This window comes from Apus apus, chromosome 9 (assembly GCF_020740795.1).
Source record: "Apus apus isolate bApuApu2 chromosome 9, bApuApu2.pri.cur, whole genome shotgun sequence".
Classification (NCBI taxonomy): Eukaryota; Metazoa; Chordata; class Aves; order Apodiformes; family Apodidae; genus Apus; species Apus apus.
Genome location: NC_067290.1, coordinates 7,566,371 through 7,591,155, shown reverse-complemented (window position 1 = coordinate 7,591,155; position 24,785 = coordinate 7,566,371). Strand labels below are relative to the sequence as shown.

Below are 24,785 nucleotides of genomic sequence, written 5' to 3'. Positions count from 1 at the left end.
TACATCTTAACAAAAAAATTTATTCAGACTAAACACAATGTACAATGCTTCCCAAATGACAGTGAGTTTTTGTGACTCTCTGAAGTCTGCAGATCCATAGAGTAACTCAATGACTTCTTACCCTGCAGTTGGATCAAACTACTTTTTGCCAGACTTCTTTATTCCACCACTGGCTGCCAAAAGAAACAACACAACTGGTTAGACAACTGTTTCAGAGCTTAGCTACAAATTTAGTTCCTCATAAAATCAAATCCCCACTGGACTGCTGATACAGCTCACACCCCCACTGGTCAATTGCTTTTGCTTGTGTTACTCTTCTGTGTTTGTGATCTCACTTACTTTACTCTGAATAAGTAACTTGATGTCAACAATGGAAACCAAGTCTCTCCTGGAACCAAATAGGCCCCATGAATCTACAACAGCACTAAGTACTTCAACCATTCCTTTTTTCCTCCATAGACACCCTTCATTGTTTCTTTATTATTCAGCAGGAGTACAGTCTGATCCAATCAAATTTAAGGCTAAGGGATAAAAGTATGGGTATCCCCATAGCAACCAGAGCCCCCAGTTGGGATCTAAGCTGTACAGAAGCAGGTATTGGAATTATAAGAATTCTAGTTCTCTGGGATTATCTGTTCTTGGCAGTCCCTATTATTGAAGAGACTAAAGCTGGGTGAAAGAAAACAAGTTTAGGACAGTAAGGACACAAAGAGAGGTTGAGTGAATTGTTTGGCATTGGCCTGTAACACAGAAGGGCCTTTGAGTCCCACACCCAGCACATTTTTGTAGGCCTATAAATCAGAGGAGCTACATCCATCTGAGACAAATAAGAAATATCTCAAGTCAGTGGGACCTGATGGCACTCCTTCCAAGAGCACTAACAATATCTAATGTGAAAAAGCAGGACTGCTGGCTAAGATTTGAAAATTATTGTTACAGCTACTATGTCACAGGACTCAGACTGCCAGCACAGCTCCCAGATACAGGAAGGGTTCTGTAAGGAACTGGGGAACTACAGACCAGCAAGTCTGACCTTGATCTCTGAGAAGGTAACAGTCTGTAATAAGAAAGTGGATAAACAGAGTCTTGTGAAAGTTAACAGGACTTCTGTAAACTGTAAATCCTTCCTCACTGACCTGCTGGAACTCTGAGGCTACCATTAAGAGTACAGGTAAAGTGAATCCAGGAGATTTTGTATTTTCAAACAGCACTTGACAAGAATCCATAGCAAAGGCCGTTAGTGAAACAAAGTTTATATGGGGTTGCTGGAAAGGTCCTTCTAGGGCCTTTAAAGATGTAGAGCTTTGCTAATGAGTGCACAGACCAACATCTGATAGAGACTAGGCTGGATGCACCACCAAGATGCACCCTGCAAACCTTCTGTGACACAATGTGCTTTACAGGCACTTAGGGAAAAGAGCTGAAGTCAGAATAATTTCCAGTCATGTTTTGTTTTTTTTATTTCCTGGTAGAAACTTACTGCTCTTCAAGAAATTCACTCTAACAGAACAATTACTGGATTTGCTAAACTTTCAGGACTGTGGCAAAGCCTACATGTAATATGTATGGAAAAAAAAGATGGTATGTTAAAAAAAAAAAAAGTAGAAATGTCTCTGCACCAGCCCCCTGAAACAGGTGCCAGACACACTGTTACCCCTGCTAAACCAGAGCCTGCATCAGTAACTTGGGGATGAAATTACATAGTGAAAGGAAAATAAGTTAGCCTGTTTGTTACTTATCATCTTCACCTGCCATCCACTGACTGGTGGATGTTACATAACCTAGAGGTACATGCCTTTTTTTGTTTGTCAAGCAAAACCATCCCATTTTTGGAGCCAGTAAGAGCTCCCTTTTTCCTATCAGCATGGCACCTCACTTACTGAGGGGCCCTTTTCCAGCAGCCTTTGCTTTCATCTCCTCAAGTTTCTTTTGCTCCTCCTTCTGCTTTTGTTTAAATGCCAGGTCTGTCTAAAGAAAAGAACAACAGTGGTTGTTAACATCTTCCCCCCCCCCCCCCAATCAATTCAAAAACAACTGCAAGACAACAAACATAATGTTCTAACATGACTGAACTGAAGCAAGACAATTGAATGCTACTAAATATGCAAAACCTTTAAGAACTATGACAAAGGCTTTTTTGCTGTGACTTAACTTTTATATGTTTGATCTTTCTGAAATTAAACAAGACTGTTTCCCATGGCATAATCACATCCTGCCCTCTGAATAATCCATGTTTGCACAAAAACCATTCATTAATATGCCACCAGCGACACTGGCAGGCTAGCAGACAAGTGCTAAAAATAACACTTGGATTATACACAATTTAAGAAAAAAAACGGTGGCTTTTACCTGAAAAAAACATTAATTTTAAAAAATCCTTCCTCCCATATGTAACTATTTTTGCTGAGTTTAAGAAACCCCTGGCAAATTTTAAGGGCAACTGTTGAGCACCCCTGCTAGAAGAGGCCTCTAGAACTCAAGAGAGAGTTCAGACATACTCTGTCCTTCAGATATGTACTCTTCATAGACATCAAGGCTGAAAGGGACCTTTTCCTTGGCACTTGGGATTTTGGGGTAATTAAACTGAGGACTTTGGCAACTGATCTTTTATAGATTCTTCACCAATCCAGCCCATGGCTCAACTACCTTTATCACTGGAAAGAATCACAGAATGCCAGGTTGGAAGGGATCAAGGATCATCTGGTCCAACCTTTCCAGGTAACACTATAGTTTATATGAGATGGCTCAGCACCCTGTTCAGCTGAGACTTAAAACTGTCCAATGTGGGGGAATCAACCACTTCCCTTGGAACACTATTCCAAAGTCTGATTGTCCTCATGGTGAAAAACGAAAACATTGCTCAGACTCCAACTGAAGACAGAAATCTTGCAAAACCCCACTCAATCTGCCCTTGCTGTCAGACACTGAATTGTTGGTAGCTGCTTTTGGAGTGTGGCACTCCAGCCAGCTGCAGGCTCAGCTCCCTTCACCTTCTGAGGCCCTGCTCCTGCCTTGCCTTTTGAGGAGGTGCCACGAGCCAGCACCACGAGCCTCATCCCTGCTGGGCTCCTCCTCACACCCACAGCCCTGCTCTGCCACACAACAGCACTGCTTTTGTTTGCCACGCTGGTACTAAAATCCATTATGGTAGCTTGGATCCTTCTAAGCCCTTAACTGGTCGCACCGCTTCCCTAACAACAAAACTTACTGCAAAAGCCATGATATTGGTTTTTTTTCCTTTTCAAAGAGACACCATTATTTGTCTCTTCCCAATTACTGGTGCACTATCTACTCCCGACAGCCCATGCTCTGAGCCTTTACATTTAAGTCTCTCTAGCACGAGATTCGCTAGCACCTCATTTATTTAAACCCCTCGATCCCCCCCGTTCTGTGCACCCTGCCCTAGACTCCTGCGGCCGCTCCCGTGTGTCACACTTCCCGTCACAGCCCGCCCCTCTGGCGAGGACATCCCAGCCTTCCCCGTGGCCCCGGCCTGCCCCGCCACCCCCGGGGCTGGCAGCGGAGACCCGCGGGGGGCGGCAGGCGGGGGGCGGCCGCTTGAGGCCCCGGCCTGCCCGCCAGCAGGACGCCCGGTACCTCGTCCAGGTCCTTCGACTGCTTCTTCGGCTGCTTCAGCGGCTTCTTCTTGCCGCCTGCAAAGAGACAGGGGACAGTGAGGCCCGGGGGAGGAGGCGGGCGGCGCCGGGAGCCCCGGGCCCGGCCTTACCCTCTCGGCCCGACATGGTGCCCGGTCCGTTCCGCTCCCTTCCGTGCCGCGCACGCGGGCTCGCGCCGCCCGGTGGCCGCTTCCGCCTGGCCCCGCGCGGCCGCCGTAGCGCTCCCGTAGCGCTTCCGCCGCCGCTTCCGCCTGGAGCGCCGGGCCGGTCCCCGGGCGAGGAGGAGGTGCTGCCCCGGGCGGGGCGGCGGTGGCGGCAGCTCGGCCGGCTCCTCGGGCAGGGCTGCCCGGCGCTGGGGAGCGGCTCGGCTCGGCCTCCCGCCGCGCACGGAGCCGCGGGCCGCCGCTGGCGCGGCCTAGGGGAGGGTTGGCGGCGCGATCCCGGGCCGGTCGCCTCCCGTGGCTGAGGTGAGACCCGTGCTGCTGCCCGCGCCTGTGCGTGGCTGCTAGAGGCCGCAGGGTGCCGGGTGCGTGGCCTCGTGGCCCGGGTGCGGCGAAGGGGCCTCCCCGGCAGGGAGCGGGTCGGTCGTGTGGAAAAAAAAAAAAAAAAAAAAAAAAAAAAAAAAAAAAAAAAAAAAAAAAAAAAACACCAAAAAAACAGACTTTTGCCCCCGTCGAGCGTGGGAAGGGGAGCTGTGAGTGCGCGGTGCGTCTTGGAAACCCTGCTTTTACATTTTGGCTGTGACTGAAGTGCTGCAAAGTAAGATAGGTCCCACAGAAGCTGCTCTTACTTCCCACCTGTGTCCAGCGTGTGTGGAGCAGCTGGGGCGTAAACCCTCTGGAAGCTGAGTTATGTCAGTGACTGCAGGCAGAGGAAACTCATTTTCTGACAAAGAGAAGCAAAAGAGGGAGAAGGAATGTCATTTCAGTTTAAGTTTTCTTCACTGTTTCGGGTCCTGACAGCTCAGACTGAGATTGCTTTCTTTGCAGCTTGTTTGCAACTGACTACGTAGAAGTGCTTCTCAAAATCTCAGCTTTCTGGTTCTGCTATAACTGTCTCAATAGCCTGAGTATTTGGTAAAACTCTTCATGTAGCAGTGCAATTAAAAGAGGGAAAATTTGCAGTCTGGAATGGACAGAGTTGAGCTGGGGTGTTAGCACCTGCCCTGCAATATAGGGTTGCTGTAATGGTAAGACCTGCAAGTGATGCTGCAAAGAAAGAGAAGTTAATTAATTTCCATGTTCTTGTGGTTTTGATCTGTCATATTATTGTATATAAATCAACTGGTCATATTTTCACAGTGGTGCTCAGTGTCACTACTATTTGTTAGAAATATTTGACAGGGAATGAGCCTGTGGCATTCAGAATCAATAGCCAGCTAAAAGCTGATAAAAAAATGTTTTCCAGTAGGAAAAATCCTTTCCTGTGGAGGTGCCTGTGTTTGTGCATATATGATGTCATCAGCCACCAAAAATTAACATGGAAAACTTTTTAAATTACTTTTTGTAAACTGTGCAGCAGCTATAAAGCTTTTTCAATAATCCCTGTTTTTATATCATGTTGGTCCAACCCAACAGTCATGCTCAAGCTTCATATAAAACTTTATTTGGATGTTTCCCTACTTACAGTTTTTAGAGGAAAGTAGAAAAATAAGATCCTGCTTGCAAATCAATAGGCAATAAACCATAACTGGCAGTCTGTTTTTGCAGTGTAAGCAAGAATTTTAGGCTCATTTTAAAATGCAGCCCCAGCTGTGTGTTCATTACCTGTATTTTTCTGATCTTATGGCTTTTCCTGAGGTTTTACATTTGTAGTAAATGAGTAGACAAGTACTCATGAGATCACTTGTTCAGTTCAGCACTTCTCTGTTTTCTCCTTGTCCCTCATGTTTTTGTCTCTGCATTCTTCAACATTTCATGTATTTCTGGAGTGTTAAGACAAAGGGAACGATCAAGCCCCACATATCTTACCAAGATTTCCCCCACCCCTTTCTGTCTTTTTTCCTACTTCTGTTATTTTGCAGAGTTGTTAGTACCTGTGACATGGGGTGCTGAACTTGAGTGTGAAAGCACAAGGCAGAATTTCATCTGGCAATCACTTCTGTGCTGAAGGATGTAATTACTCTGAAGCTACTCCTGCTGGTACTGGATCTGCACTGTTCACACAGTGGGTGAATTAGTGATCAAGTAGCATGGTGGGAGCACTTATTAATAGCAGAAAAGCAGGAATCAGTGGCAGAACTGCCCTTTGCTGAAAGGTGTGGAAAGTTCTCCAGGTAAGTATGGTGTCAACTAGTGATGGTTTAAGCCATTCTTAAATTTTATTTGGATTAGTGCATGTGTAGTTTTAAGAGGCAGCAGTCAGCCACACTTCAGTAACTTTTCTTCTTCTCCTTGTAGCACTTTCATTCAGTGATTAAATTGAAGACATGGGGCCAATGAAATATAAGTCAAGTGTGTCCTCAGTGTCCTGTGGTCTGCAGTATCACCATTCGTCAATAAAGTGGAGTCCAAAAATGAATTTACACATAGTGAGGACTTACTGCTCCTCAGCACCCAAGAGGCCTGAAGCCAAGTCTGCAATGGAAATGGCCGTGGGTCTCCTCGGCCGCCTGACAGAAGCTGGGACTGTCATGGGAAAAAACTCCCTGCAAAAAGTGTCTGCAACATGCAAGGCTTGGTGGGACAGATATGAAGAGTTTGTTGGGATTAATGAAGTCCGAGAGGCACAGGGGAAAGTGACAGAGGTAAACAAGGAGATAACCTGGAAACTTAAAAGTTATGATTTTAACTACATGAAGGATAAATACTGGCTGTTGGGCAGGAAAAAAAAGAGATGCTCCAAGGAAAATCATGTCTTTTTTTTCTGCTTTGATTATCTTTGCAGGTAGATGAATGTGTTTATGCGTGTTGGCAGATACAGCTTGTCCCTGAGGTTGAAATGGAGTGTGGTTTGCTTTGTTGCTGGGGCTTTTTCCTCAAAAAAAAACGGAACGTAGTGATTTGGATCTGTCTGGTGCTAAGTCTCTAAAATACATCCTCTGTCTTCTCAGGCTGAAAACGTCTTTATGATAGCTCGAGGGATAGTGCGAGAGGCTCGGGAGAATGTGGAAGCCCAACAGATGAAACTGAAGGAAATTCGGGACCGCTTAGACAGGGTCTCCCGGGATGACACCCAGTATTTAGAACTGGCCACCCTGGAACACAGGTTGCTGCAGGTAATTTGTTGGCACTTAGCAGATGTGATGAAAGTTTGTGTGCTTTGCTTTTGTCACTAGTGGCTGTTTTTTGCAGATGCCGCTCAGTTCTGAAGTCAATTTCTGATGATACTTGGTTTAGTTAAATGTTGTAGATTGTTTGATCTGCTGTGGAAATGCTAAAATAGGGCTGTAAATTTGGAGGTGAAAGGTGAAGATGGTGAGCCTAGAAAGATGAGTGGTGGCCTGTAGATGATTAGTCAACTAAAAGCTGGGATTTGATGAATTAACCTTCCATGTGATAAGGGAAGCTCCTTTCTGGTTAATCCATGAAAACTCTTTCAGCTGCCTTCAGCACCCAGGCCATATTAAAGCTGTTGTGAGAGAGCAGAAGGAGCAAGGCTGTTTTTTTGGGGAGGGCATGCAAGAAGATGAGGTTGACCACAGTGCAGGCTGGGGCAGTATCTTCACCAGCAGGACACAGCCCTGCAGCACCTCAGCTGAATGAACCAAATGGGCTGGTGACAGGAACATGCTTATTAACATCCCATCAATCAGAGATAAGGACAAGGTAGCAGCCAAAGTCAATCCAGGAAATCCAGATGACACTGCAGGAATAGCAGGGAACAGGTCTGGAAACAGGTACACCTTTGGCAAAGCCCAGGCAAGGAGTGGGTACCTGTGCTTGAGCTTAAACTGAGCTCCTGGATCAGTGGGTAGAACATCAGGAAAGACTAGAGAGCTATTGTTGTCTAAATAAGGGATCAGGTCTGTGTGGATGAGACTTCAAGAAGAACAGAGCTCTGTGTGACTGTGAAGAAAGGCAGAACTCAAGTCAGTGCTGTCCATAAGGTGGTGGTGCTGTCTCACAAAAGAAACAGATACTCAGGAGAATGAGAGTAATTCTGGGAGATGCAGTTAGCTGGCAGGCAGGCTCACCACTACCAAAAGCAGTGATTGCTTTGTTAAACAGTGGAATTTTACTGCAGGAAAACAACCAGAAAACCCTCCACTGTTTTGCTGAGATAAGGTGGTTTAAAGTGCCATGCTGAAGCCAGTGAGAAGGCAGAGAGGGAAGACATTTGTCTGTGAGCAGGGTAAGAACGAGAAGGCAGAGAAATAGAAGTGTGTGTGTTCATGAGATGAAGCTATCAGAGACATCCTTTACCATCCTATTTCCAGTTCCCATATAAGGGGTTTAGAACTGAAAGGAAGAAGTGTGACAAATAAAGGTAGCGTTTGGAGAAGTAAGCAGGGTCAAAAAAAAGATTTTCCCTGCTCATACCCCTTTTCTATCATCAACATGTGACAGATTATTGTGTAGAGGATCTTCAGCTGGAATGCTCAGTGACCTTTTCCGTTTCTCAGTTTTGACTTAGAATGATGTCTCACTGACTTAAGTAGGATTAATTAAAAAAATCCCACATTAAAAGGAAAATTTCTGAAACAGAACTAACAGATGTTCTTCATTTCTGTTTTTTCATCTGCATTGGGGTTTTGTTGGTTTGAGTTTTGGTTTCTTTTGGTGGGTTGGGATGTTAGTATAGACTTTATAGCTTCATATTATACTTTCTCCTTCAAATCACTGTATTTCTTGCAGGAAGAGAAGAGGTACCGAGCTGCCTATTTAAATGCAGAAGAATCTGAGAGAGAAAAATTCTCTCTCTTCTCTGCAGCTGTGAGGGAAAGTCATGAGAAAGAGCGAACAAGAGCTGAAAAAACAAAGAACTGGTCTATTATTGGTTCTGTACTGGGAGCCATTATAGGTGTTCTTGGTTCCACCTATGTTAATCGAGTAAGGTTGCAGGAATTGAAAGTCTTGGTGCTTGAAGCACAGAAGGGCCCAATAAATCTGCAAGAAGCCATCAAAGAACAGGCCTCCAGTCATTACTTACAGCAGAAGGATCTCAGTGACGTCATAGCAGACCTGAAAAATGTGCTGCAAACAAGGACACCACAGGAAATAAAAGAAGGCACTTTGTTAACTAGAGAAGACAAGAATGACTCCATAAAAATAGATTCTCTTTTAATTCCTTTAAACGAGCAGCTAAACTACACTAAACAGGTCAGTTCGTGTCTAGGCAGTTTACAGCAGCAGTTAAACAGCCTGCAGGAGAGCATTGCACAGCTGATCTCTGAGGTGCAGAGTGTGAAACTGGCTGTCCATGCCAGGCCTGCAGACAGAGCAGGTTCCAGGGCTGCAGCAGAGGGCACAGGCCAGGCCTCTGCAGTGAGGGACGTGATTTTAGAGCTGTGTGACACCGAGCGGAGACTGGAAACGCAGATCAAGAGGAATTCTATTTACAGCACTGCAGTGACCTGTGCTGTGGTTGCTATTACTCTGCCAGTGCTCTATATTATACTCAAAGGGAACTGATCTCTAATTGCCACAATTTGCTAGGCTAATAAAAGTAAAGTTGCACTCTGTATACTCAGAGTTCAAGTCCAAATAAAGCTGTGTTAGCGCTTCTCGTTATGCTTCCTCCTGGATACTTGGAAAACTTGTGAAGACTTAGTCCATCTGCTCCTGCAGGCTCCATGTTAACAGTCTCTGTCATGCATTGTGGTTTTTAAGTCCTCAGCCAAAGGAAATTCTAGTTTCATCTGTTGATTTTATTCACTGTTTCACTCTTTTACTGTCTAGTCTTGTATATCATGCCAGTTGGTGACTTTCACTCTGGAGCTGTGTGATTTTCTGTTCAAATTATTCATTTAATCTGTCACTGATCTAAGTGCTTCATGTGTAATTCTTTATGGTATTGCTCCTGATTTCTTCATAGTTTTGCAGTTTGGCTATACAAAAAAAAATCCACAACAAACACAAGTAATTTTGCCAAACACTTTGAAATAGTTACCCTGAATTTTTTTAATTCTATATACAGTGCAGTGCCTTGCAACATGACAAAGACAGGGCCCATATAAAAGAGGAGGACTGAAGTTACCGTGATACAATGTGGCTGTACAGCCAGATGACACATTTAAAATCCCTTTAAGTTACATGTGGTAGCTTTTTCTTAAAAGTGGTTTATCATGAAGTATCCTGGAGCTGCAGCTATTTGTTACTGATAGCTCCATGTCCTTGCTTGCAGGCAGGGAAAGAGAAAAAAGGGTTCAGATACAGAGACGTGTTAAGTATGATGATGCTTATTCTGCCAATAGAAGCCAATTATCCTTTCTCTACAAACTCCTTAACCCATCATTCCCTAGGTATTTTGTAGTTTTACTAATCATCTATGGAGCAATCGCTTTCTTATTCTTGCTAGTATCTCAAGGGAACTTTCTCCATTTTTTTTTCTTTTTTCAATTTTGTCCTGTCTGGAAATAGAAATGCTACTCTACAGCAGGCACTTTTAAGCCAGTATGTAAATCATAACAGCATTATGCAGACCACTCCAAAATAATGTTTTGAAAAAAAGTGAAAAGTCCAGTTGTCTGTTTTTCCTGGAAGGCTGAAGAATGGTTCATTCAGAAAACAGGCTTGTCTAAACCTCAGTATCTGTGTGCGGTGTCACACGAAGCTGTTGGTATCACTATGATAAGAAGCAGTTTTCTCCCTGTGGTGGGAGCAGATAAGCAAATCAGATGAGAAGCTCGTGCTCTATGAGCACTGTGAGGAACCTTTGCAGACAAAGAGTGACAAGCTCGCTTCATGCCTTTGTGTAAGCTTTCAGAATGACTAAGTTGTGTTTATTATAGAGTCTGCTGTGGTTGTGGTGGGTTTTTTTCTATAGGCTCTCTCTAGTTTCCCCCAGTAACCATGTTAAAAGAGTTTGAGGGTTTGACTATGAGCTCCTAAGACCACAAAATGTTTGTACAGGGACATGTGCTCTGAGGCACCAAGTTCATTTAGTATCATTAGGTGTTCTTATGACCGAATAAACAAATTTTATTGGGAGACATCTGTGATGATTCACTGCTTTTCAGGGAGATGAAGTATGCACAAAGTGGTTTGGGGAAGGACCAGTGCTGATTTATAGATTGATTGTTTGGAGTGTAAACGTGAATAACAAGTATTTGTCATATTATCATATTGCCTGATCGAGAACTGGGATAAAAATCATCTTGCACTTAGCTGTGTCAAGAAGTTTACATACAGATCGGTACCATTTTTTTAATCTGTAATATTTTGTTCTCTCATTTCACAAATATTTTACAGGTTATGCTTCTTGCAGGAGCTTGAAAATCAGATACGAGTGTGTAATTAAAGGCGAAGGGGTAGTACAATGGTTCCATGTGTAATTTGCCAACACTAGTCACTGAGAATTTTGTTTTGTGTTTTTTAATTAATTTTTTCTTCAGTTTAACTACTTATTATGTAAGTGGCGGAATTTTAGATACTCAGCATCATGGAAAAGTGTGGATTATATATATAAGCCTGGTTCTTAAATGCTGAATGTTGGGCAGCTAAACTTGAAAGTTGAGGCAGCACTCACTGAATTGTACTTGGTGGCATCAAAAAAGAGTGAAGGTCCAAGGCTAAGCATGTATTCAATAAATAAGAGAATACAAAACCAAGGGTTGTTTATTGCTCTCAAGAGATCTGCTTTTTACCCATTTAAAGGAAGGATGGTAGTAGGAAGCTTAGCATTGCCTGGAGTTATGGGGAAGTCACTGAGAAGAGTAGCAAATACATCTGCAATAAATGAGTTTGAAATACAGAGCCTGAAATTTGAAAAGAGCTGGATGGTGTGATATGTATCAACATGAAATTAACTGGATCTCATCCTTTGTAGGGAATTTTTAAGGTTCAGGAAGAGACCCTGTGAGCAACATTGCGCAGCTGGCAGAACACACAAGCGATTACTGTGGTTCTCTTATTTCTGCTCTTGCTAGATTCTTCTGTGTGAAGTGACAGCAGAGTAATTTCAATTAGGAGAAAAAAACAACACCTTGTCATTAACTGTGTCTATGTAATAATTAGGAGAGCAGATTTGTATATTCCCTCAATCCTGGGTTAATCATCACTCCATTGTGGCAATGATCTGTGCCAGTGCTGTGCTGTATGTGTACCCCAAAGCCAGAAGGTGTGGCTGCAACAGTAACAGCTGTACCTCAGCTAGCTGAAGGCAATATCCAGGAAGACACTAAAACATAGACTACCTGCCTAATCTGTTCAGGACTTCATGCTAAGTATTTGTCATGGTAACACAGGCAGCAAATACACAAGTCTGAACAAATGCACAGCTGTGCAGAGGTGTTTATCTGGGTGCTCACGTTAGTTCAGGTACACTGGCAGTACAGTGGTTTCCATAACACAGTCAGTGTCATCTCTGTGCGTGTTTCCTGGTGATTCAGCCATGGCCAAATGAACAGTTCCTTGCCTGTGCTCTTCTGGGCTATTTCAGTTAAAAAATATTGTAATTTTTTATTATTTATTTATTTTTAAAAGGTGTTCTGTTGCATACCTACGAATTATTAACAGCGTTCGTAGTAGATAGTTGAGTTTCACTTTTGGAATGAGGTCTCTTAGCTTAAGCTTTCCTCAGCAAGAATATTCTGCTTGCAGAGCCCTTTTGAGACTTACATTCTTGCTCCTGTGAGTAAAGTCCCCTCTGGGCAGAATGGCTCAACCAGCCCTGGGTCCCAAACACCCGTCAGCCAGGAGGGGTGGTGGCTGCAGTGGTTTGTACAGGTCTAATGAGGCCAGGGACTGACCTAGGCATTGTGTACAGGTCAGAGAAAAGCAGTGCTGATTCAATTCCACTGACAAGGTGCAGAAGATAAGGCACCTAGTAAGAGCAACAGGAAACCCTCTGATAGACACTAACTATAGAAAAATGGGTGGCAGTGGCCTGAGCTTCGTCCATGCTAAGTTATTTCGAGTTCTTACTGTTCTCTGAGAAGCCACCAGTAACTCAAAAGCAAACAGCCTCGTGGCTACGGAAATAACTTTAATGAGGTCACTGCAGATTTCTAACAGTAGCTGCATTCTGAAGAGGAAAGTTGCCATTTATTCCATTCATGAAAGGAGCAGCAAATGTTGCATATAAATACATGACAAAAGCAATTATATGAGGTGTCATAATCAGAATATATATTTATTAACACTCAAGTTTTGAATGTTTCCAGCATTCTAAGATTCTAGTCAGAAGTTGCAGATGCTCCTGTTAATTTCAGTGTAACTATCTGTATGGAAAAGACCATTTCTTTCACAGAAGAATACCTTCTAAAAGCAAATACTTCCATCTTTATGGAGCTGAGGAGTGGTAGGGGTGTCCTGTTTACTTCAGAAGCAGGACTGAGATTTGCAGTAGGATTGAGGTTCGTGAGCTAGGAAAGGGAGTCAATGCTGGTTTTGTCCATATTATATTTAGAATTGTATTCTATTGCCAGATTTTTGCTAGCAAGTTATATTCATAAAACAGACAAGCGTGATTTCTGGTGCTTGGCAATTGGTGGATAATCCAAGGTGGTGTATGCTTAAATACAGCAAAAACCAGCTGGGCCACAGTTGTTTGTTGTTTTTTAAGGAGAAATAAGCCTCAGATAGTTATGGTTGTGGCAAGGTTTGGGAGTTTACATCATGGGAGGTTTTTAAGAACAGTTTAGATAAATACCACTGGGTTTGATACTTATATTAGGCAGGTTCTGTCCTGGGACAGAAAGGATTCAGTCAAGAACTTTTGAAATTCTCTGTTCTAAGAACTGCTGCTTTTTAGTTGGTTTTCTTTTGTTTCTTAAAGTGAGAGTCTATGGACAGTTTGATGTCTGAGTCATCCTAGTGCAGGTCATCCTATAGTGCAAGTGACAGCAGAATGAAGAAGTGTTGTGCTGAGGAAACGACAGCTCAGTTTACTATGGGCTGTGGTGTTAGACACCAGGAGAGGGAGAGTTCGTGTATGCACAGCTGCAATAAAGGACAGCCCAAAAAGTATCACCTTAGTAGTTATTTTTGAGAATCAAATTTGTAAGGGTGACTTCTTGACCAGTTTTGAAGTACTGTTCAAGGAAGTTTTTAAAGGCTGGTTTTAGCAGAACTTTGCACACTGCTGTTGTGAGGCTGTAAACAGCTGTAGCCTACACTGGCCTTTCTGTGAGTTTGCCTGAAACAAGCTGGTCCATGAAAGATTATTCTGCTTAAATAGTGGCACATCGTAAGTTCTCAAGAACTTCCCTGTGCTTCAAGACTTGTTTTAAAAAACAAACCATAATCTGTTAATTCAGTGAGCTGATCATCCAACATTCTGTATTAGTTTGGTGCATGCGATCTGCTTCATCAAATACATCTAATTCTTGCCCTTCATGAAGGCGATTGTGACAATCAGTGGGGCTCCAGCCTTCCTGTGATGCTGGAAAACTTCTTCATGGTGACTTTCAATGTGTATATGCTTAGGCCACAGAGCCCCAGGATAAAGGGATTGCCACAAGCATCCCAAGCTTGTTTTGCTGTGTTCTGTAGAGAGAAAAGTACACTTGTGCAAAGCAGTGTGTGCTCAGAGAGCCTCTTACTCTGCTCATTACCCAAATGAGGGTAATGAAGACCTTCATTAATGCAGTTTCTAAATGTTCTGACAAACTGAAAACCCGAAAGGAACAGAGTCAGATTGAAAGTAGGGTAGATACAGTCAACCTTCTGTTGGTCCCTGACTTAACTGCTCTAAATGCAGCGTGTTCCCAGAAGCTATAGACAACAGTCAGATACTCCTTGTGACTTTCTTAGCCCGTCTCACCCCTGCTTGGAAGGGAGGAAGAACAGGAGGAAAATCAAAAGGAGCATAAGCAGCTGCTAGCCTTGTGATTATCATAATAGTTACATCAGAAACTTAGCTAACCTGCTTAGAACCAGACAGGAGGATCCTTTATGGACTTAAATATATTTTGAAAATCTTCTGAACAAATGGAAACCAAAAACTGTTGAAATGTGTTCCTCAGTATATTTGTGTGAAGCTGTTTTCAGCTCTGTAATGTTTGAGAAATAGCTTCTTCTCTAGTTTATTTTTAAGGATTGGGTGAGATTTTTGTGCAGAGTAATCAAAACTCTCCCCCTGAAGACAATATCCTGGTCACTCCAGGGAGCTGTAAGTACAGTAAGGGGGGCAGGAGGGGGGCAAAATAACATCCTTCAAGTGCACAGAAGTTCTTCCTGCCCTGCTCCCAAGGAATACCCTGCAGCCAGTCTCTGTGCCAGCCCTGCCTGGGGCAGGAGGAAAAGCTGCTTTTTCCCGTGTGCTTTCATGGGGACTTTTTGCAGGTTTTTAGGTGAAGCCTGCAAATATTTTTTACCAGACGAAGGGGCTGCAGGTTGGGACTGGCTCCCAAGGAAAAGCACAAAGGGGATTAGTGTTTCGAGTCAGGAATGGGTTGGAGCAAAGAAAAATTGGATTGTTTCTTTGAGGGTTTGTTTTTTTTTTTCACATTCTTAGTCATCAAAGCTGGATTTTGGTAGAAGCAATTTGAGTGTAGTTAAAATGCCTCTGATTGGTGAGATGAGAATACTCTGTTCAGTGAGTTCTAACCTGGACAGCAATTCAGTGAGCAGGGTGTGGTAATAAGATGGCTTTGTCCCTGTGGGGAGAGGAGCAAGCAAGGGATCATATCCTCATGAGGGTCCTCATGAGGGACCTCATGGGCCCTGCATTCAGTGGGCTCCAAGGACTCCTCAGCATGACATGACACCAAGGAGCAAAGGGTTCAGTGAGGCAGCCAGCACCTGCCTCTGAAATAATCCTTACTTTGGGGGACCCTGATCATGCTGCCCGATCCTGGGGACTGTTCAGCATCTCTAAACTTTTGGACATATTTTTTCCTTCATAAAATAGTCACTTTTTGGGCTGGGGGTGGGCATGTGAGAGGCTGACGGATTGTAACAAAGAAAGTAGATGTTTGATGACACTTAAGGACATGGGACTTGTCCCAACTATGTTCCTCGGAAATGTCAGAAATGCATGTGGGAGGGAAGCCTGGTTCAGACTTTCAGAGCGGCTTTGTGTCTTGAACCGAGGTCTGTAGCTTCCTCCAGCCAAAACGAAAAGTGATGGGCACCCCTGGCATACAGACCAGTGCCTGTTTCCTCTTCCTCACAGTTTGCTTTATCCTACAAGCTCCTGTATCACTTCTGCATGTCCTCAGATGCGTCCTCTGTTTCCACACAGCATTTGTGGCTGGGTGGTAAAGGAGTAACTTCATCTTTTGTCTGGGATTTCCAAACATCTGGCAGTCAGCTCAGCAGACAAATGGCCATTGGGCTGTGTAATTGTATTCAGTACATACAGTGGGTCACTGCATGGACAGCAGGTCAGTTGTTAGCTGTACATTTGCTGATCAACGACACAACAGAGTCCAGCACATCTGGGAAACACAGAAGTGACAGTGTGAGCCATAAAAATGGCAGCATTAATTCTGTCCTCTGTGGAGTTGTTACTGACAGAACTCAGCCCTGATTCAGAGAGAAGTTTTTGTGCAGTCAGTTCTTGGGGGCAAGAAATGCCCCTTCATACAGAGCACCAGCCTCTGCCCTTCTCAGGACGGGAGCTTCCAGCTTCACAAGAATGCAAAAATCACACAGTCAGATTATACTACACATTATCACTTCAGGAACTTCTGCTTTATGATGCTTTTGTCCCCACCGACTTTCAGCCAGAACGGTACGTTCTGCACTGATTTGTAACCAGAGATAACTACGGTTTTGTCACGTTCTTGAGTCTTTCTAATATCCAGGTTCCCACCTACTCTGCACAGGAGAACTGAGCTGTATCTCAGCCACCCAACGCTGTGTTTGTACAGGACGATTCCTAAATAAGTAGAAACTGGTTTTGTTATCAGATTTTGCTCCCTGTGGATGCGGCATCACTGCAGGTTCCCACTCACCCACACCTCTTGGCTGGAGACAGCCGAGCACAAAGGCTTGTTGAACCAAACACCAAAGTTACCTTCCTGTGAAATATACAGAGAGGAGAGAAGCTGTGGTTTCTTCCAGAACACAGCTGTAGGTCCAGCTCTCAAAGGAGGGGTTGCAAACACCTTGGGAAGAGCCGTTTGCCCGGCCGGGCTCATTTATTTTTCCGGCGGCAGCATCCAGAGCACCGGTCCGTCACCAGCAGCAGCTTCGGGGTGCCTGGTGCAAGGCAGAGGCGACAGGAACCCCGCGTCCCTCAGGCGCGGGAGCGGAAAGGCCGGGCCGGGCCGGGGCGGCGGGTCCGGCGGCAGCGCCCGGTGCGGAGGGGGCCGCGCGCCCCGCCCCGCCCCGCCCCGCCCCGCCGCCGGCAGCCAATGGGAGGCGGCCGCCGGGCGCGAGCGCGGGGGGCGGTGGGCGGGGCTGGGGCGGGGCGGGCGGCGGCGATTGGAGGAGCGGGGCGGCGCGGGGGGGCGCGTGCCCCCGCGGGGCGGGGCCGTGTCTCCGCGCTCGGTGCGGGCGGCGCGGCGGGAGCGGAGCGGAGCGGGGCGGCAGGTGAGGGGCGGCGGGGCCCGGGGGGCCGCGGGGCTGGGGTCGGCTCGGCTCGGCTCCACGGGCTGGCGCCGCCGCCGCCGCCTGTGGCCGGCCCGGGGGAGGCGCTGGCGGCGCGTTGCCGGGGGTCAGCGGCAGGTGCCGCCTGGGGGCCGCGCTTTGTCTGCGCGTGGGGGGGATGGGCGCGGCCCCTCCGGAGCGGCGGGGCTGGAGCGGCGGCCCGGTGGGGGACCCCGGGTGGGGCGGGACGTGGGCGAGTTGGCGGGGCTGCTGTGCGCGGGGTTAACCTGCCTCCCGTGCGCGTCGCGGGTGCCCCGAGCTCGCCCGAGGGGAGGGACGGGTTGGTGGGACCGGGTGCGTTGCGTCCACCGCGACCGCGGAGCGGAGCGGAGCGGCGGGGCGGGTGGCACCGGGCTGGTGGCGGGGCGAGGAGCGGGCGGGCTGCCGCCGTGCTGGAAAGGCTGCCCGTTCCTCGCCCCGCTCCTGGGAGTGCAGCGGTTGCCTCCGGGGAAAGGTATTAACGGGGGAATTCTGTTCGGGTTTGGTGCGGCTGCCGTTCCCAGAGGATGCTGAGAACTTTCTTATGCGGGGAAGAGCCAGAAGTGACTCGGGGGCTGTTGTTCTTTGGGAAGCTCGAGATAACTGTTTAATCAGCGAAAGGATTGACAAGGGACTTGAGTGTCTTCAGCGGTGTTTAACCGGGGATTAGGGGGCGGGTAGGAAGTGGTGAGGCAGTAAACAGTGGCTGAAGCCTTTAAAAAATAGTGCTATAAGTCAGTATCATCGTATCCCTGGAACTTCAGCCTCAGAGGTAGCAACAACTGCCTTTACAGAAAGCTAAGTTGCTTCATAATTAAATCTGTTTTGCTACCTTACAAATGCTTTTAAATTATTCACTTGGGGGAGTCCAATTTGTCTGCTTTTTTCAATCTGTTTAACAGTTTTTCCAGAAACAGCAAAAACAACGTGTTAGGTGGCTTTCTGATAAATACAACACCTTTAACTTCTGGAAAGGTGTTCCCCTTTTTTCCCCCTGAGCACTGATTTAACTGTTGGTACTGAAGCTGAGTGGTTAAGTCCCGTTGTTCTGGAGATCTCATTTTCCACCTTGAACACATTCCTTTTCGACAGTGTGTGGCAAGTGTTTGGGCCCCCTAAGCAGGTGTGTTTTCTGTTACATCAGTGCAATTTGAGATCTTTCTTTTCTCAAATCTAAACTTTCTATGACTGCTGCTTTATCTCGGGGCAGCAGTCTGGAACAGGAGTGGTCCTGAGAGAATATCTGGCCTGCTGCGGTAGTTACAGAGAAAGGGGCTACAATCCTGAGTGTTGTAAAACAGCAGGGTCAGTATTTCTCTTAACAAGTGCCTTATTCTGTGTAAGATGGAGTGCTGACTGCTGTCGGCTCATTTCTGGCCTCACTTTTTGAATGGAGGTCACAGGATTCCAGCGTTATGCCTTGTGTATGAAATGCAGAAATCAATGAGCGTTGCACTGATGATGTGTGTGTGTTGTTGGGAGCTCAGCCAGCGATGGAGACGTTCACCCTGATTCAGGGGGAAGCTGATGCACTGAACTGTTGTGCTGCGTGGTTTTGCATTCTAATGGGAAACTGGTGTTTCCCCTTGATTGAGGTGTTTGTTACAAATTGGCCATAGAGCTCCATAGGTTTTAATAGGGTCACTTTGAGAAGCCAGGAATGTCTAGCAGAACCCCAGAACAATCTAATAGGTAATCTGGTGCTGAGCAGGTGACTTCCATGCTCATCCACACCTGTGTGTAACAGAACTGGAAATCTGCAAGCCAGAAACTTGCCCTGAGTTGAGATTTGGCTAGAAAGCATTTAACATAGTGTGGTCATATATGGAATTTTCTCTTTAAATTTCTTCCAACATGTGAAAAGAGTTAGGTTACTAATACGATTAACAATATTTAATAAGATTAAAATTACCAGCATAACTCTCTTGAGAAAGGTGGGTGCAGACTCTCAGGGGTTGACACTCTTAACCTTTGCTTTCTCCCCTCTAAGTGCTGTAAAGAGTTTGGGCTCGTTAGACTCTGCTTGCCTTTCAGAAAGAAAACAAATGTCCTCGTGTGCTGACAGCTCAGGTATTGCCTTACCTTTCATGTCCACCAAGAGCATAGTATTCCCAAGGAGGCCACGGGATGTTCCCATATAAGGGCAGAGGGAATAGCTGACAGAGGGCTGTAAGGAGTGTACAAAGCCATTCCCTTCATGCTGGTGCCAGTCTCTGTGCAGAGCAGGGTTGTTTCTGTGAGTGTTGCTGCTTGGGCTTTCCTGGCAGCATCAGCAGAGACTGCAAGGACTGAACAAGTTTGGAAAGTATCTGTTGCTGCTGAAGGTGGCCCTGTGTGCCTGGAGAGAGGCTGCCTGCCAAATAAGCCATGCCAGTTATGTGCTGGGTGTGCTCTGAAGGAAAAAGCACCCACCCAGGTTGTCTGTGTGTGGGGTGTGTGCTATCCCACACTCTCCAAAGGGAAAACAAAAGCAGTTGCCCTTGCTGTCTTCTACTGTTGTTTTTTGCATTCTGGAGTGGTTCACTTAACCAGCAGTGCTGGGTCCAGGGAGGCATGGTATCTATTTCAGTAGAATAAATGCTTTATGCTTTAGTGTCACCTGAGGATGGAGAACAACAGACGAGGGGAAGCTTGGAAGAAGGTGAAGCAGCTGCTTCCTGCAAATGCATGGTATTTTTTGTGGTAAAAACTCCACCCCCCAATCAGTTAGATTCACATTATTTCTTTTCTGTCATTGCCTTCTATCTCTCAGTCCTTTCTGCTGCCTGTCAAAGCAAACTCACAAGGACTTCAGTTTGTCCTCCTCTCTGCCAGCCTCTTCATCTGTTCTTTCATTTTTTTGGTTTTGGCTGTTGGTTTCTTCCTCCTGAAGCTTCAAATTGGCCACTGTAGCCAATTTCTGAGATGAAGCCTTCCAGTCTTGCATAATGGCATCCTGGAGGAGGATTATAGGACTTTGATTCATCCCAACTTGCAGGCTGTGCAGGGTGGTAGCAGTCAGAGGAGGCATGAGCCTGCCTGCTTTCTTGTAAGAATTAGCCCTCTAGATACAAGCTAGTTTCAGGAAGCAGTGTTTGGACTGGTGCCCTTCTCGCTCACCTGGATCTTCAGTGAAATGTCTTTGTGCTGAGTGCTGAAAAACTGGTGCCTTCTACTGACTTTCCTTTGCATCCCTCATAACCTGTTAAAGCCCTGGATTTGATTCATGTTTATTTGTGGTTCTTGTGAGTATCTGATTGCAGGATTACTGTATCTGAAAGGATTCATCTTCTGCTGTTCATCAAAACCACAGGAGGGCTGCTTTTGCCTTTGGGAATGTGCCAGCTGGTCTTTCATTGTGCTGGTATCTTTTTCCTTGTCCTATTATTGGAGGTGTCTATGATGACCTGATGGTTGTGATGATGTCTTTTGAGAAGATTCGTATTGATTGTTATTTGAGCATTCTCTGGTTTGGGCTCAGTGCCAGAAGACAATTCTTAGAAAACTCTTGCATGTGTTTTTTAGGTATAGGCACTTAAGGCATTAGGAGCATGTGCACAGTCTCGTGACATGATACTGTTGTTCCAGGATGCAGGGTAGATGCTGAATTCAGCTGGGAAACAGTAACCTTGTGTGTTGCACAGTCTCCACTCCAACAAAGAGGAGAGCTGAAAGACCTTTCCCCTTGGCACTGTGATTCCAGGGACTCTCTGAAAACCACTTGGTGGGATTTTTGCTGTCAGGCTCTCTAGAACCATACAGGAGCAGTCCTCACGCTGTGGTTTGCGTCAGTGGTAACTGAGATCTGCCCCTGCTTAATAAACTGCCCTGGGTTGTAGTCGCTGGAGCTCAGACTTGCTAAGCTGTAAAGGTGCAAAAACATGAAGTAGGATGTTTTGACCTGTACTGACTTGCAGCCTTGACTAATGGAAGAACCACGGTGCTTTGGTGTGATCTCTTTAAGGCTCTGCTTTTTTTTTCCCCAACTGCTTAAGTAATAAATGTGGAGGACTTGTTTTCACTGCTGATAATTTATTATTTATTTTTTTTTAGCCAAGTAGTAACTAAGACAGCTGAGCTATTTTGAGGTTGTGGGAAGCAACCTTTTCATTAATTAGGTCTCCTTTTCATTAACTAGAAGTGCTGCCTCCTGATAATTGGGGGGGGGGGGAAAGAACAAGAAACAAAAGGTATCAGTTTAGGTGGATTTTAGTCTTTTTTATTCAATGAATTTTTAAATTATTTCTAATATCCTGAATTGAATGTTAGAATTTCACTTTCAAATCCTGCCTGCCACCCCCAAGAAAGAAAAGGGACAAAAAATGTCAAAATAACTGTTAGCATGATCTGTTAGGAAACTTTTAGATGTTGATCAAAATGTGAGGTGAAATTATGTAGATGTTAAGGAAATTCCCAGATGTCAGACTTTAATAGCTTGTGAACTTGAGTGATTTGCTTGCAGTATAAACACTGAAAGTACTGTGAGGAACACTTCTGTGCCTGGCAAATGTGTGAGATCTTGTGTTGCTTTCAGCTTTGAAGTTTAACAATAGAACAGTATGGAACTTGAGGGTTGAGTTTCCCCAGCCTCTGCTCAGCACCAGTGCTGCTGCTCCCAATATTCCTGCAACTTGATAGCTACTCCCTTTTAGGAAATTATAATCAATTTCCCTTCTTGAATCATCTGAATGTTGTAATTTTATCTTGCTACTTGTATCTGGTCCTGTTCAGTCTCATGTGGAAAGTCTTTTGTCCCTGTGTCACGGGGGGGCTGTAGGTGGATCTTTGTTCCTGGTGTTAGTTCGGCTGCTTCTGTATTATGGGCTGGAATTCAGGAATTGTGTGATTGCTTGCTCAAAATACCCACCTCAAATCCGTGGTGAGCCATCCAGTTACCCAGCTGGATGGCATTAACTAAATGGTTTGCTGTTGCTAGCAAGCATATCTGCAGGTGCAGAGAGGACTTGAAGCCATCACCATTTTGATTCTATTCTGCACTCTTTCTTAATTCTGAATGTAAAGGCAGTGCTGCCTTTGGTGCTTCTGTTTTTTGGTGGAAAAAAAACAAACATGCCTGTCAGCTTATCTCAGCATAATTTATAATTGCCTGTCAACTGAGTTGCAATGATGGGATTCATACTGATCACAAGGAGAATGCAGTCTTTATTGTGTCCTACCCTTCCCTGCAGCTCTGCTGTGGCAGGGGAGTCGTTGTGCCTGGGACTGTGCAAGCAGAGGAAGTTGATTGTGTTCAAGCACTTGTCTATGCTGTTAAAACTAGTTTTCTGACTAAATTGCGTGTCATTCTATGAATAGAATTGGTGTGTTTGACATCTTACATTATTATAGTCATTCTGAAAATTACTACATAGAAGTAGTGTTTTCAGCTTAAGGTTTCTGCCCATGTAGGCCTATTTCAAAATTATTTTTGTTTGAATCTCTGTTCCTTTAGCTCTCCTATACCACACTATTTCACGTTTTGATTAGATGACCTCTCTATTCCTAGCGTGGAGTTACCCCAAGAAGTAGAGCACAGCCAGTTTCCCCCCTCCTGACTCCTGGGAATTGCGCACTCTTTTATTGCTTACAAGTGACCGTGCCCCATCCTCCTGCATGATACAGTGAGGTGTTTCTGGGCGCTCTAATCTCCATAAAGAACTGCCAACATCTGGGAACAGCTGGCAAAGCAAATGCTTGACAATATGCTCCTGACAGAGCCCTGCAAGTGCTCTGTGCTCAGCTGGAAGTCCTTCCCTTGACAAGAATTTAAAACAGAAGGAACCAGGGCTTCAGAGATGCTCCTCTACCTGCCAGACCAGACTTTGTCCGAATAATGTTACCACATTTGGTTTTGGACAGCTTGGAGTTAATGGCCCTGAAGCAACTCTCTGTTTAGCACTTTTAGCTTTGATCCCTTTTTTTTTTTTCCATCAGACTAACCTTAAAATGCTGGAGTGAGCAATTCTGTGAGTGAATTACCCAATAGTAAATTATTGTATGTGAGAGCTTTTCAGTAACTCTTCTGGCATCAGCTGTCTGCTGTCTTCCCTGCATCAGTCATTAACTCATCTCACCTGTCCTGTGCTGTCTCCTACCTTCAATGTAGAAATGTGCAAGAAATGTGCAAAGCAGTTTCTGGGCTTCTGACTCCTACTGCCATCAATGTTTTGATCTCTAGCATACAGCTCGACTTCTTGCATACAGATTGCAGGCCATTATTGAAAGATTCTGGCCAAGAGAATGGTAGGACGGGTGTGTGGCTGAATTAATTGCATGGGAGCTGTGTGTGCCACTGTGGGAAATAAAGAAATAGTAACCAGAGGCTCTGTTTATTTGCCAGCTCTTTTTAGCTAGCTTAGCTTTTTGAGAGAAAATGCTGAAATGAAACTGCAGAAATACTGAAGGACCTAGGGAGACAAAGGCATTTGTGATTTATATTCTGATCCTTAGCTTCGCTGAAACGTAGTTTGGATTTCATTGTATATCGCTTGCAACTGTTGAAAGAGATTTAAGGCAGAGATGGTAAGGGCTTCTTGCTGCTTGGCCTGCACCTCAGTGCAGGTTTCTCATGGCTGCAATGAAGAGGTGTAGTTCCCCTGTATGACTAGGCCCTCTGGGGGACTGCTGTGGCTGGAAGGGGTAGCACTGACTCTCTTACTGTTTGTTTCCCTGATCTAGATTTTTCCTGTCTTTTGGGGATTTGTAACCAGAAAATGTTCTCCAGATGTGGGACAGCCTGCAGAGGTGCATGTGCAATGACAAAATGGCCCTGAGCACCTGCTGCCAGCTTGGTGTCTTGGCAGCTTAGGCAAAATTTGAATTGGCAAGAAGGCAGAGCAGCCCCTGCAGCACCACCATCCCAGTGACTCAGTTTGCTGAGCTCCTTGGCCACAGGAACAGGCAGTTGCTCCCAGTGCTGTGTGCCCAGCATTGCTGAGATGATGCAGAACTAAAGAAAAAGGAGCAGCAAGGCAGAGCAGCTGCCCTACAAATGCTGTTCTTGTTCTCTGCACTACCGAGGGGGCAGGTACCTGCAAGGTCACTCTCCACAGCAGCAGAGATGGGGAGCAGGGGCTGTGAGTGCTGGCTGTGTGGCCACACGAGCAGCTGCACAGGAACACATGAAAGGGCCATTTAGCCTGTTTTGCTTTTTCTGGGCTTGGTACAGTCAAGTCTCTGTCCTCATAATGCCCAAGTCACCATGGCCCCTTCCTTCTCACCACTGAACTGATCTGCAGGGGAAGGGAGAGTCTGTGTCAGCAGCCTCTGTAACAAGCTCCGCAGGGTGCCACAAATCTAAGGGCTTCTGGGGTAGTTCTGATGATCACGCTTTCTTGCTTATTGTATTTTAGATCTATTCCTGTGTGTTGTAGTAACAGTACTATGTTCTGCATACCTAAACCTTTCTGTCCACAGCACACAGAAGTCCTACTTGCTCTAGGTGTTCTTGTTCTGTCTCATTGCGGTACCGAGGCCTGTACGTACAGGGTGGTGGCATCATGAAGCTTTCCTTACCAACCCATATTGGTACTGGTCAGTGTTCCATAATGCATAATTAGGCTTCACAACA

The 24,785-nt window shown here is 45.5% G+C and overlaps 2 protein-coding genes and 1 long non-coding RNA gene across 3 annotated transcripts in view; 2 read left to right on the top strand and 1 right to left on the bottom strand.

Annotated features, from left to right (window-relative positions):
- LOC127388269 (uncharacterized) lies at positions 1-3,841 on the bottom strand. The gene is made up of 4 exons (XR_007890346.1): positions 3,728-3,841; positions 3,598-3,653; positions 1,881-1,968; positions 1-173 (listed from the first exon to the last, which is right to left on the bottom strand). It is a non-coding gene; the product is annotated as an uncharacterized LOC127388269 (long non-coding RNA).
- Positions 3,842-3,848: 7 nt separating this feature from the next.
- CCDC51 (coiled-coil domain containing 51) lies at positions 3,849-11,328 on the top strand. Its single transcript, XM_051627598.1, has 5 exons — positions 3,849-4,084; positions 5,641-5,892; positions 6,017-6,363; positions 6,670-6,834; positions 8,414-11,328. Exons 3-5 carry the CDS (start codon positions 6,046-6,048, stop codon positions 9,188-9,190), a joined length of 1,260 nt encoding a protein of 419 aa, XP_051483558.1. The 5' UTR covers positions 3,849-4,084; positions 5,641-5,892; positions 6,017-6,045; the 3' UTR covers positions 9,191-11,328.
- Positions 11,329-17,168: 5,840 nt separating this feature from the next.
- Positions 17,169-24,785, top strand: part of PLXNB1 (plexin B1) — an 80,543-nt gene continuing 72,926 nt past the window's right edge. Inside the window, exon 1 of the mRNA XM_051627433.1 lies at positions 17,169-17,200. The gene's annotated coding sequence lies outside the window, so the exon portion shown is untranslated. The remainder of the gene's footprint in view (positions 17,201-24,785) is intronic.

Excerpts from the sequence above, each read along its gene's own strand:
- CCDC51 (XM_051627598.1), top strand. The coding sequence starts at position 6,046 with ATGGGGCCAATGAAATATAAGTCAAGTGTGTCCTCAGTGTCCTGTGGT. Across the intron at positions 6,364-6,669 it reads CACAGGGGAAAGTGACAGAG|GCTGAAAACGTCTTTATGAT; the intron begins GTAAACAAGGAG and ends CTGTCTTCTCAG. Across the intron at positions 6,835-8,413 it reads TGGAACACAGGTTGCTGCAG|GAAGAGAAGAGGTACCGAGC; the intron begins GTAATTTGTTGG and ends TATTTCTTGCAG.